Raw genomic sequence first — 13,531 nt, forward strand, 5'->3', positions numbered from 1 at the left:
AACTGAGGGAATACTGTAGATGAAAAGCCTAAGGAGAAAAGCAGGAACTAGAGATGGGGGCATCACCAACAGAATACAAGAGCTGGAAAAGAGAATCTCAGGCATAGAAAAGATAGTTGAAGAAGTCAATACATCAGTCAAAGAAAATTTTAAACTTTAAAAGTTCTTGACACAAAACATCCAAGATATCTGGAAAGCTATGAAAAGATGAAACATAAGAATAAGAGGGATAGAAGGAGAAGACTCTCAGCTCCAAGACCCAGAAAATATTTCCAACAAAATCGTGGGTGGAAACTTCCCCAACTTGAAGAAAGAGATGCCTATAAACCATACAAGAAGCTTACAGAACACCAAATATCATTAAGTCTTACTTCAAAAATGTGTACCCACAAAATTGGAAAATCTAAATAAAATGGATGATTTTCTTGATAAATAACCACTTACAAAGTTAAATCATAATCAGGTAAACAAATTAAATCGACCTATATCCCCTAAGGAGATAGAAGCAGTTATTAAAAGTCTTTAATAATATAATAATAAAAACAAATAATACTATAATAAAAATAAATAAATAATGAAAAACTAAATAATAATGAAATAATAAAAGTCTTTTTTAAAGCCCAGGACCACCTGATTTTATCTCAGAATTCTACCAGACTTTCAAAGACAAGCTAATACTAATACTCCTCAAATTAGTCCACAAAGTAGAATCAGAAGAATCATTGACAAGCTCATTCTATGAGGCCACTGTCATCCTGACACCTAAATTTCACAAAGACTCAACAAAGAAAGAGAATTTCAGACCAATTTTCCTCATGAACATTAGTGCACAAATACTCAATAAAGTACTCACAAACAGAATCCAAGAACATATCAAAAACATTATCCACCATGATCAAGTAGGCTTCATCCCAGGGATTCAGAAATGGTTCAACATATAAAACTCCATCAATGTAATCCACCATATAAACAAAAACTGAAAGAAATAAAACTTCATGATCATCTCACTGGTTGCTGAAAAAGCCTTCAACAAAACCCAACACTCCTTCCGATGAAAGTCTTGGAGAGATCAAGGATACAAGGTGCATACCCAAACACAATGAAAGTTACATACAACAAGCCAATAGACAACATTGAGTTAAATGGAGAGAAACTTAAAGCAGTTCCACTAAAATCAGGGACAAGACAATCCACATCTATCCAACATAGTACTTGAAGTTTTAGCTAGAGCAATAAGACAAAAGAGATCAAAGGGATACAAACTGGAAAGGAAGAAGTCAAAATATTAGTATTTGCAGATGATATAATCATATACATAAGTGACCCCCAAAATTCTACCAGTGAACTCCTACAGCTGATTAATACTGTCAGCAAAGTGGCTGAACACAAAATTTACTCAAAAATCAGTAGCCCTCCTTCATACAAACAGTAAACAGACCTAGAAAGAAATTAGGGAAGCAACGCCGTTCTCAACAGCCACAAATATTATAAAATATCTTGGTATGACTCTAAACAAGCAAGTAAAAGACCTGTATGACAAGAACTTCAAGTCCTTGAAGAAAGAAATTGAAGATATCAGAAGATAGAAAGATCTCCCATGTTCATGAATCAGTAGGATTAACACAGGAAAAAATGGCCATCTTACCAAAAGCAATCTACAGATTCGATGCAGTTCCCATCAAAATTCTAACACAACTTTTTACAGACCTTGTAAGAGAAATTCTCACCTTCATAAGGAAAAAAAAAAAAAACAACAGGATAACTAAAACAATTCTGTACAATAAGAAAACTTATGGAGATGTCACCATCCCTGATCTCAAGCTGTACTACAGAGGAATACTAATAAAAACCAGATGGTACTATCATAAAAACAGACAGGTTGATCAATGTAGAACCAAAGACCCAAAAATAAATCCACAAACCTGTGGACGCTTGATTTGTGACAAAGAAACCAAAACCAGGCAATGGAAAAAGAAAGCCTCTTCAACAAATGGTGGTGATATAACTGGATGTCTGCACATAGAAGAATGCAAATTGATCCATATCTATCACTCTACACAAAACTTAAATCTTAGCGAAACAAAGACTTCAACATAAAACCAGATACACTAAATCTAATAGAAGAGAAAATGCAAAATATTGGTATGTTGTGCATTGGTACAGGAGACAACTTTATGAAAAGAACATCAACAGCTTAGGCACTGAGATCAACAATCAATACATGGGACCTCATGAAACTGAAAAGCTTCTATAAGGCAAAGGACGCTGTCAATAGAACAAAATGGCAGCTTACAGAATGGGAAAATATCTTCACCAACAGAGGGCTAATCTCCAAAATATGTAAGGAACTCAAGAAATTAAACACCAACAGGCCAAATAACCCAATTAAAAAATAAAGTACAGAGCTAAAAAGAGAATTCTCAACAGAGGAATCTTTAATGGCCAAGAAGCACTTAAAGAAGTGCTCAGTGTCCTTCATCACAGGGAAATACAAATCAAAATGACTCTGATATTCCATCTTATACCTGTCAGAATGGCTAAGATCAAAAACTCAAGTGATAGCACATGCTGGTGAGGATATGTAGCAAGTGGAACACTCTTCCATTGCTGATGGGAGTGCAAATTTATACAACCACTCTAGAAATCAATCCAACAGTTTCTCAGAAAATTGGCAATAGTTCTACCTCAAGACCCAACTATGCCACTCCTGGTCATATGCCCAATAGATAATCCATTACTCCACAAGGACACTTGCTCAACTATGTTTATATGATAAAGGAAGGAAAGAGAAAGAGAAAGTTGATGCCCTCAAGAGTCTTCAATTAGAGAAAATTGGTTCATAATTCAGTTTCTCATATTACTTTTTTAAAGGATTTTGTCAAACCAGTAATTTAACAGACTGGCTTCACACACACACACAAAAATAAAGAGCAATCATGTGATTATTTTCTCCATATTTTTATTGCATAATAATTATTTGAGAAGTCATTTATGGCATGCTTGTGAATAAAAGCCCACAATCTTTAGGCTACAAGGTGGCACAACTTCCGTGCACTGATGTTTTAATGAAGTGTGTGTTTACCTACAGTTTAGGAGGAAGAAGTGTGCTAGATTTTACAGCTCTTCAGATTGCTTAACCAAAAGGTCAAGGCCCAAAAATACATAAAGTTATATGGTAAGGATAGGTGCCAGAAATACACATGACTTTAATTTTTCTTAAGTGCATTTGAAAGTTCCAGAATGGCATGAAGATATTAGTTTCATTAACTGTAATGATGATAATCAGTAAGAGATGTGCAAATATAGAGGAAATGAGTATGTAATACCACAACTACAAAATCCTGAGGAAAAATAGTATTAATAAAACGTAACAAGTTTAGAGCTATTTGGGATACCATGGGTTGAATTACTGGTAAAGGAAAGGTTTAGATAGTACAATTTCTTAAAAGAATAATTACAATAAGAAGTTTACCTGAACTGAGAGATGATGAAGCAATCACAGTAATACTTAGCTGACCACAAAACTACTCCTGCAGTGGGGACTTTCCTTAACTTCTCTCTCAGATTCTCCCAGAAACAGGTTTGGTATCACCGGATTTAGGAATTTGAAATCACCAGTCCCAGAGTCTCCAGTCAGACATACCTCATACTGGTAGTTCTGAGACAGGGTCCCCATACCGCTGACATCCACCAGGTGACCAGGAAAGTGTCCCTCGGGCAAAGAGCAGCCACCCAGAGGAGCCGCCCTGGCCCTCCTGCACAGTCTTACCCCGATGAAGAACAGCACAGACAAGAGAAAGAGTGAAGACACAGACGCCAAGGCTATGACCAGGTACAGCGTGAGCACATCTTCATCATCCTGCGCGGGGTCGCGCGCCACCTCTGGCAGAGGCAGGTAGGGCTGGGAGAAGCCATCCACCACTAGCACATGCAGAGTGACACTGGCAGAGCGCTGAGGATCGCCATTGTCCCTGACCAGTAGCAGCAGCCTGTGCTTGGGGGCATCGCGCTCACTCAGCAGCCTGGTGGTGCGCACCTCGCCATTGTGCGCCCACACACTGAACAGCCCTGGCTCCGTGGCCTTGAGCAGCTGGAACGACAGCCAGGCATTCTGGCCAGAGTCGCGGTCCACTGCCACCACCTTGGTGACCAGGTAGCCAGGTTCCGCCGCCCTGGGCAGCAGCTCAGTGCATGGCGCAGAGGCGTTCTGCAGAGGGTAGAGCACGAAGGGCGCATTGTCATTGTCGTCCAGCACCAGCACGCGCACCAGCGCCTGGCTGCTGAGTGCAGGGGAGCCTTGGTCTGTGGCGGCCACAAGGAACTCAAAGCTCTGCATGACCTCATAGTCCAGTGCTCTGAGTGCGAACAGCTGCCCGTTGTCCGTGTTGAGGGAGATGAGCGAGTCCAGGGCCAGTTGCAGGTCCTGTGATGGCAGCAGCGAGTAGGTGATGTGGGCATTGGAGCCTGAGTCTGAGTCTGTGGCTCTGATGGTGCCTATGTGCAGGGCGGGGCTGTTGTTCTCGCGGACAGACAGGGTGTAGGAGGATTGGGTGAAGGCGGGGGCGTTGTCGTTGATGTCAGACACCTGCACTGTTATGGTGTGCTGCGTTGTGAGCCTGGGTGAGCCCATGTCGGAGACGGAGATGGTGATGTTGTACTCGGCTCTGCTCTCTCTGTCCAGAGTTCCTTCAGATACTATAGTATAGAAATTCTCTACAGATGGCTTCAGGATAAAGGGGAGATCATTCTGGATGGAACATGTAACTCTCCCGTTATCTCCCGAGTCTGAGTCAGAAACACTGAAAACAGCCACCACAGTCTCTGCGGAATTCTCAGGGATGAGACTGCTCACTGATGACAAAGTCAGTTCTGGTGGGTTATCGTTCAAATCAGCTACGTGGACTATGACTGTGCATTTTCCTGAAAGGCCTCCACCGTCCTTGGCCTCTACGTCAACCTCGTAAGTAGTGATTGTTTCATAATCCAACCCCTTAACTAGTTGTATATCACCAGTACTGGGATTTAGTTGAAAAGTTTTCAGAATTTCTTCAGAAGCATGAAAAAGCACATATGATACTGAACCAAAATTTCCCGTGTCTAAGTCAGAAGCTGAGACGGTGGCAATGACAGAGCCAACTGGGCTTTCCTCTAGGATTTGAACCTCATAGAGCGACTGTGTAAATTCTGGGGCGTTATCGTTTACGTCCAAGACAAGTATGCGGATCTGAGCAGTGCCAGACCGAGGCGGGGCTCCTCCGTCCAGGGCTGTGAGAGTTAAGCTGAGCTCTGGCTGCTCCTCCCGATCCAGAGCGCTGTCTAGCACTAGTTCCGGATACTTCCTTCCATCCCTACGAAGGCGGGTGCGAACGTGAAAATGAGACCTGGGAGAGACCGTGTAGTTCTGGAGTCCGTTTCTCCCCACGTCCAAGTCCACGGCACTTCCCAAAGGAATCGCCGTCCCGGGTGGGGAGCCTTCTGGGACCTTCAGCTGCATTGCATTCTCAAAAAACTCCGGTGCATGGTCATTCACATCGATGACCTCGAGCTCATTCGTGATAAACTGCAAAGGATTATGCAGCAGTATCTGAAAGGGCAGCACACAAGGCTCCGTGGAACCGCACAGCTCCTCCCGGTCCAGCTTCTCAGCCAAGAGCAGATCTCCCGTCTGATGACTGAGCTGAAAATACTGGATGCTCCCTTTGGAGACAGCCTGAGCTCTCCTTTCAGCCACTTCTTCAACACTGAGCCCCAGATCCCTCGCTAGATTGGCTATTAAGTAGCCCCTCTCGTTTTCCTCGGCCACAGAATAACGCCTAGGCCCGGACCCAGCCAGAGACCCACCCAGAAAAACAAAGAGAAGCAAGACTTGCCTGTGTTTAAGAAAGCGCTCTTCCCTGGCCTCCATTGTATTTCTGCCGTGTTTTTCCAAGAGCTTGTCACCAAGAGGAGCCTTATATCTCTCTGTGAAAAACGAAGTCTTTTGGAGACAGCCTAACAACTGCTATTTTCCAGGGATTCCGTTTTTCTTGCTTAAAAATCTGCCCAGGTTCACAAGCCCTGGATTTACCGCGTCAGATTGCACTGTGAGTCTGTGACTAAGTCTAAATTCGCCTTTTTAGCCAACAGCGCCACCATGCGTTCATTCGCAGTTTTACTTTCTTAGAAAAAGCTGTTGGTTTTGTTACTGGTTTTTGTGTCGTTTATTTCTCTTATCAAACCTACTTGACCTTGTTCAGGGAGTTTCCTGAGCAACACAAGTTAAACATAAACTAAGCAAGTATGATGACTAAATGGAATTAGCTATCTCTAGTAAGAGTCCTCACATGATTTACAAGTGCGTAATGCTAGGGTGCCTCACCGTTAATTAGTACCTACAAAATTTTTAAAAGTTTAATTGATCACATGCTTATCTTTCCTTTTTGTAGTTTTCTTTATTTTCAAAGTTTTGTGAAAGTGTGAGTCACAGTAACAGTAGGAGAAACACTATGAAAAGTTAAGGTGGTCAAATACCATGCTCATATCAGATGGTGGGAATACATGATTACTTCCATATTTTCATGCTCGTGGAGTACTTAATAATGTTTGCTCTCCTTTCACAGAAATTTAATAATTATTAGCTTAACCTGTCTTAACTTATTACCATAGATAGCCATTTAATTTGTAGATGTTGTGCCTATAATGGTAGGAAGATCGGATCTATAAATTGTACATAGTTTCCCACCTAACAGGGCATACACATTTCAAACATGCTCAAACAGTGTGGGATGTGTGACATAGGAAATGTACTAGTGCCCTGGATTTAATGAGGGTTAGTTTGGAAAATCTTCCCCAAAGCCTTGCCTTTAATGTGGACTGTTAAAGATCAGAAGTGTACCAGGTGATACAGAACATGTGAAGAACCTGCAAGAGTACAGTGTCGGGAACCTAGATAATCAAGGACGTGCCAGGTCTGAGTGTCTCAAGAGTACGGAGACGAGTCAGGTAAAAACCACGAGAAACTCCTCCTTGTACTTTATTCCAAGAGCAACGGAAAGCTATTGTAAGGTTAGAGGCAGACAAAAAAAAAAAAAAAAAAAAAAAAAAAAAAAAAACAAGCAGTGAAGATACAATGTGTTCAATTTAGCTCTCTACGTAAGTTTCAGGAGTGCTACACACTGGCTCATAATTGGGTTTATTCCTAACATTAGTGACACTGAAACTAATAGCAGCTATGTTTCTATAATGTTACCTTATTGTGCTTGATAATAACAGCGAGATAGTTGATGTCATAGGAAGTCACATAACCAACATCCCACATGTGATAAGGTGATTAACTAGAGACTTTCGAAACTAAGACAGTTCTTTCTGACATTACTAATCCCAAAATGAGATATTCAAATTCCTTAAGTTTAATAGCATTTTTCATACAAATACACATAAAATTATGCAAAAATTAATAAAGGTTTGAAAAATTAAGAATTAAAATTTCTGTATCAGATGTGTCTAAAATTAAACTGAAAGAAGTGAAGAAAGTTCGGTGAGTAACTTGGGAAACACAGAAGCATAGTTAAAGTATAAAATACCAGAATTCTATATTCACTGAGCCATTAGACAGGAGAGGACACTTGAATTAAGCATTAAGAAATAAAAGGGAAATATATGTTACAAAAAACAGTAGAGTGATAACCGAATAATGTTCAAATAACTATAGCAAAATCAGATTATTCATTGTATGGCGGAGTACTCAGTTCCAGCAAAAGTTTTATTTATTAAGTATCTTGCCCTAGATAATTACTAGTATGTCACAACTAAAACAACTCTTCTTTCAGTCAATTAGTCAAAAATATTAAGAACCTAAAACATCATGATGACTGTGCTAATCATGAGATAAATGGGAGCTATCCATAAAGATAACTCAAAAAGTGAGATTTTAAATAATTACTTAGGTGTTTGTTTAAGTCAGAGAACAACTTTGAGGAACTGGTTTTCTACTTCTATCATGTGGGTCTTGGGATCAAACTCAGGCTGTCAAGAATTGCCAACCATCTCATTTGGCCTACCACAGACTTCTTTTTAAAAAGTTTTGAAAAGTCTATGGTACTAAAAAGAGAAAAATAGAACAAGTCAGTCCAGAAAATTAATAAAAATTATAATAGGTCTACACACACTGCTCATGGACTTAGGCTCAACTGAATCTCTAATGTCCCAGGGAAAAAAAAAATGACAATGGAATGCCAGGCTAGGTGCAGATTTTCTAAGTTGGTAAAAGATAAAAGCATATGCTCTTGTATATAGTTCAATTATAATAAAGTCCCCAGTAGATTAATTAACTAGGAATGCCAGTGCAATGCCTGTAATCCCAACAGTCTAGATGTAGGCAGGCCAGTCACAAATTCAAGACCACAGTGAGACCTTGTCTAAAAAAAAGAAAGAAAGAAACTTTAAAAAGTACTGAGTTCCTCAGAAGAATTTTGAAAGACTATTTGAATGAAATGAAACAAAAGAAATTATCACGTCCTTGAAAAACACTACACAGGTGTCCTTTAGCTATCCTTTAGAATAGCATATGACTTTTGACTGAATTTGTTTTGCATTTATAATTTGAACACTGTTAAATCCAACAACTAAGATTTTCATAATCTTTAAAGAATCATAAGTTTTGTGTGCTGATACTTTAAAATATGTGCATAGATAAACATGGGAAGAATGCTCTGTTATTCACCCTCATATAAAGAGTTTAATGTCAGCTCAGAGATGAAAGTTACATTAAGAGAATAAATGAACTCAAATAGTCTGGGCTGCAAAATGTTACAACTCGGGTAATGAGAAAAAAATTTTAGACAGCACTTAATAATCCAGACAAAACAACCCTGAGATTTCACTTTACACCCATCAGAATAGCTAAGATCAAAAACTCCAGTGACAACACATGCTGGAGAGGATGTGGAGAAAGGAGAACCCTCCTCCACTGCTGGTGGGAATGTAAACTTGTACAACCACATTGGAAATCAATCTGGCACTTTCTCAGACAATTAAGAATAGTGCTACTTCAAGATCCAGCTATACCACTTCTAGGCATATGTCCAAAAGATGTCCCACCATTCAACAAGGACATTTGCTCAACAATGTCCGTAGCAGCTTTATTCATAATAGCCAAAACCTGGAAACAACCTAGATGTCCCTCCGTGGAGGAATAGATACAGAAATTGTGGTACATTTACACAATAGAATACTACTCAGCTATTGAAAACAAAGAAATCATGAACTTTGCAGGCAAATGGTGGAAACTAGAAAAGATCATCTTGAGTGAGGTAATACAGAAGCAGAAAGACACACATAGTATAAACTCACTTGTAAGTAGATATTAGCCATATAATATAGGAAAAACATATTAAAATCTATACTCCTAAAGAAGCTAAACATCAAGGAAGACCCTAGGGAAGACGCTCAATCCTCATTCAGAAGGAAAAACACTGTAGACATTGGAAGCAGGAAAAAACAGGGAACAGGGCAGGAGCCTAACACAGAGGGCCCCCTCTAAGACTCTACTGATCGAGGTATCGAAGCAGAGGCTGAGACTCATAGCCAAACTGTGAACAGAGGGCAGGGAATCTTAGGAAAGAAGGGGGAGAGAGAAAGACCTGGAGGTAACAGGAGCTTCAAAAGGAGACCAACAGAAACATTAAAACTGAGCCCTGGGAGCACTAAAGAGAATGATACCTTAACCAAGGACAATGCATGGAGAGGACCTAAGACCCCAGCTCAGATGTAGCCCATAGACTCAGTCTCCAAGTGGGGTCGCTGGTAAGGGGAGCAGAGGTTTTCTCTGGTGTGAACTCAGTGGCAGGCTCTCTGAGCACCACCCCCTGGGGGAGCAGCCTTACCTGGCCACAGAGGAAGACAATGCAGCCAGTCCTGATGACACCTGATAGGCCAGGCTAAAATAGAAGGGTTGGAGGACCTCCCCTATCAGTAGACTAGGGAAGAGGTATAGGAGGAGGATGGAATTGGGAGGAGACGAGGGAGGGGGCTAGAGCCAGGATACCAATTGAATAAATTGTAATAAATAATAATAATAAAAATTTTTTGAAAAGAATAATCCAGAACTGGAGACCTTAAATTTAAGCAATGATGCTCTAGCTCATTTCTGCAGGGCATAGTGTCATGCATTTTTAATCCAGCACTCAAGAGGCAGAGACAGGTGAATCTCTGGGAGTTAGAGACCAGCCTTGTCTACATGGTGAGTTTCAGTACAAAAAAAAAAAAAAAGATTTCTGAAAGCCCAATTTTTATTTTCACATTATAAGTAGAAACAAAATTGTGAGACTAATTAAAATTGGAGTACAAGCAAAATTTAGATTCCTCATTCCACACATTTTACTTATATAGAAATAACAGGAACATGCAAAGAATTGGAATAAGATAGTTACTTCCAAAGAAGAGACACCTTTAGTTGTCAAAGCAGTAAAATCAGGCCTTTCACCTTTTAGCTGAGACTAGACTCCATGTTTCCTCACCAATATTTAACTGAATTCAAAACTATTCCTGTAACTGGAGTTTGTATCATTCTCTCTTTCTGCACTCTGAAGAAGGAAACTGGGGACGACTGGCTTCAGGAACTTGAAATCTGTGGTCCCAGCATCTCCACTCAGACACACCTCATACTGGTAGCTCTGGGACAGGGTCCCTGCTCCACTGACATCCACCAGGTGTCCAGAAAAGTGGCCTTCCGGGATAGAGCAGCCACCCAGGGAGGTTGCTCTGGTCCTCCTGCACAGCCTCACCCCCACAAACAGCAGCACAGACAAGAGAAAGAGTGAAGACACAGATGCCAAGGCAATGACCAGGTACAGGGTGAGCTCATCTTCATCCTGTGTAGGGTTTCCCATGACCTCTGGCAGAGGCAGGTAGGGCTGGGAGAAGCCATCCACCACTAGCACATGCAGAGTGACACTGGCAGAGCGCTGAGGATCGCCATTGTCCCTGACCAGCAGCAGCAGCCTGTGCTTGGGGGCATCGCGCTCACTCAGCAGCCTGGTGGTGCGCACCTCGCCATTGTGCGCCCATACGCTGAACAGCCCGGGCTCCGTGGCCTTGAACAGCTGGAATGACAACCAGGCATTCTGGCCAGAGTCGCGGTCCACTGCCACCACCTTGGTGACCAGGTAGCCAGGCTCTGCCGCCCTGGGCAACAGCTCAGTGCAGGGTGCAGAGGCGTTCTGCAGAGGGTAGAGCACGAAGGGCGCATTGTCATTGTCGTCCAGCACCAGGACTCGCACCAGCGCCTGGCTGCTGAGTGCGGGAGAGCCTTGGTCTGTGGCAGCCACGTGGAACTCGAAGCTCTGCAGAGCCTCATAGTCCAGCGCCCTGAGCGCGAACAGCTGCCCGTTATCTGCGTTGATGGAGATGAGAGAATCGAGGGCCAGCTGCTGGTCATTGGGTGGCAGCAGCGAGTAGGTGATGTGGGCATTGGAGCCAGAGTCTGAGTCTGTGGCTCTGATGGTGCCTATGTGCAGGGCGGGGCTGTTGTTCTCGCGGACAGACAGGGTGTAGGAGGATTGGGTGAAGGCGGGGGCGTTGTCGTTGATGTCGGACACCTGCACAGCTATGGTGTGCTGGGTCGTGAGCCTGGGTGAGCCCATGTCGGAGACGGTGATGGTGATGTTGTACTGTGATCTGGTCTCCCTATCCAGGGCCGTGTTTGTCATAAGAGTGTAAAAGTTCTCAACTGAAGGCTTTAGAAGAAAAGGAAGCTCTTCTTGGATGGAGCAAACCATTTTTCCATTGTCTCCAGAGTCTGGATCTGCAACACTGAACACAGCAATTACGGTTTCCGGGGCGTTTTCTGGGATCTGATTGGTAAGTGTGGACAGAATCAGTTCTGGAGGGTTGTCATTCAAATCCATTACTTGGACAAACACCACACTGCTTCCGGAAAGTCCCCCACCATCTGTAGCCTGAACATATACTGTATATGCCTGGGTGGATTCGAAATCCAGTGTTTTCGCTAAAACGATTTCTCCGGATGTTGCATTCATTCGGAATGTTTTCCGAATGTCTTCTGAAGCTTGGGAAAGCGCATAAGCTATTCGTCCGTTGTCCCCAATGTCTAAATCCCTAGCGGAGACAGTAGCAACCTGGGATCCAACAGGACTGTTCTCTGGAACCTGAACCTCATAGCGAAGCTTTGAAAACGCGGGAGCGTTGTCATTGACGTCCAAGACTTCAATGACGACCTGGGCGGTGCCAGAGCGGGGTGGATTCCCACCATCGAGCGCTGTGAGTATTAGTCTGATTTCAGATCGGTCCTCTCTATCCAGCACTTTGTCCAGAACCAGCTGTGGCAATACTGTGCCATCAGGACTGTCTTGTAGTTTAAGGTGAAAATAGAAATTGGGGCTAATCCTGTAAGTTTGGAGACTGTTGCTTCCTACATCTAAGTCTTGAGCACATTCTATGAGGAAAGTGGTACCGGGAGCCGTGATTTCTGAAATTTTCAAAATTATTTCTCTGTCCAGGAAAACGGGTGAATGGTCATTGATGTCCCTAATCTGTAGCTCAGCCTGAAAAATCTGCAAAGGATTTTCCAGTAACACCTGGAAAGGTACCACACAGGGTTCAGCGGGGCCGCATAGCTCCTCCCGGTCCAGTTTCTCCCTTAACAACAAATCCCCAGTTTGCCTCTTAAACTCTAAGTTCAATTTTTTCCCTTTGGAAATGACTCGGGGTCCCCGTGCAGCGAACTCCTCTACCTCCAGCCCCAAGTCCTTTAACAAATTTGCCACCAAAAAACCGTTCTCCGCTTCCTCCTCCACCGAGTAGCGCCTAAGGGTGGACCCGGCCTGAGCTATGCCCAGCAAAACAAAGAACAGCAGGACTTGCCTTTTTGCCAAGACTCGCTGCATTTCCTTCCCAGCCTCCATCGCCTTCTGGTCTCCCAACTCGCTTCAGCCGTGGTTCACGTTGTCACTGACTCGCTCTGCAAATATTTTGCAAACGCTGGAACAAGTCCACAATCCCCAGGCCTGAGGCTTCCCGGAAAGACTGCCTTGGGAGGTCTTCTCTCCCCACCTCGGCCCTTTAGGGGACTGGCATCTGGGAGGTGGGCTGCTCGGCCGTTCCTTCAACTTCTGAGCCTGCAGCGCCACCCTGCGTCCTTTTCAAGCATTGTTTTCTCCAAAGCGTTAAGAATTCGCTTTCGTGTTGATGGTCTCTAAATAGCAGATTTTCAAGGGTCTCACAATATACCAATGTCTTGTATGTGTTTCAAAGGCTTTTATTGCTTCTATAGTGGTATGTAGGGCCTGGACAAGGTACTTTGGGTTTTGTTTTGTTTTTCGCAGATTCAAGAAGGTTTGAAAAAAAAAATCAACTTCAGGACTGAAAAGGTGACAAAGGCGCCATATAGAGATTTTAACTAGGAAGTTTCCAGTTTTTATTCAGAACTTGGGCATGTCCACTTTTGATCTGTGGTTAGGTTACTGGTCTCACATCAAACTCAACTGGAAAGATACAACATGAAACCAGGAAAACACAGAATTTAATGATGATG

General features: G+C 42.7%; 2 protein-coding genes across 2 annotated transcripts; both read right to left on the bottom strand.

The window, feature by feature from the left end:
* Positions 1-2,954: 2,954 nt before the first annotated feature.
* LOC110541794 (protocadherin beta-3-like) lies at positions 2,955-8,567 on the bottom strand. The gene has a single exon (XM_021628490.2). The coding sequence runs from the start codon at positions 5,903-5,905 to the stop codon at positions 3,509-3,511; it is 2,397 nt and encodes a 798-aa protein (XP_021484165.2). The 5' UTR covers positions 5,906-8,567; the 3' UTR covers positions 2,955-3,508.
* A 1,687-nt stretch (positions 8,568-10,254) lies between these two features.
* On the bottom strand, positions 10,255-13,062 carry LOC110541793 (protocadherin beta-2). Its single transcript, XM_021628489.2, has one exon. It carries the CDS (start codon positions 12,900-12,902, stop codon positions 10,503-10,505), a length of 2,400 nt encoding a protein of 799 aa, XP_021484164.1. The 5' UTR covers positions 12,903-13,062; the 3' UTR covers positions 10,255-10,502.
* Positions 13,063-13,531: the final 469 nt, after the last annotated feature.

Source organism: Meriones unguiculatus, chromosome 2 (assembly GCF_030254825.1).
Source record: "Meriones unguiculatus strain TT.TT164.6M chromosome 2, Bangor_MerUng_6.1, whole genome shotgun sequence".
Classification (NCBI taxonomy): Eukaryota; Metazoa; Chordata; class Mammalia; order Rodentia; family Muridae; genus Meriones; species Meriones unguiculatus.

Coding starts and splice junctions, on each gene's coding strand:
- LOC110541793 (XM_021628489.2), bottom strand. CDS start 12,902: ATGGAGGCTGGGAAGGAAATGCAGCGAGTCTTGGCAAAAAGGCAAGTC.
- LOC110541794 (XM_021628490.2), bottom strand. CDS start 5,905: ATGGAGGCCAGGGAAGAGCGCTTTCTTAAACACAGGCAAGTCTTGCTT.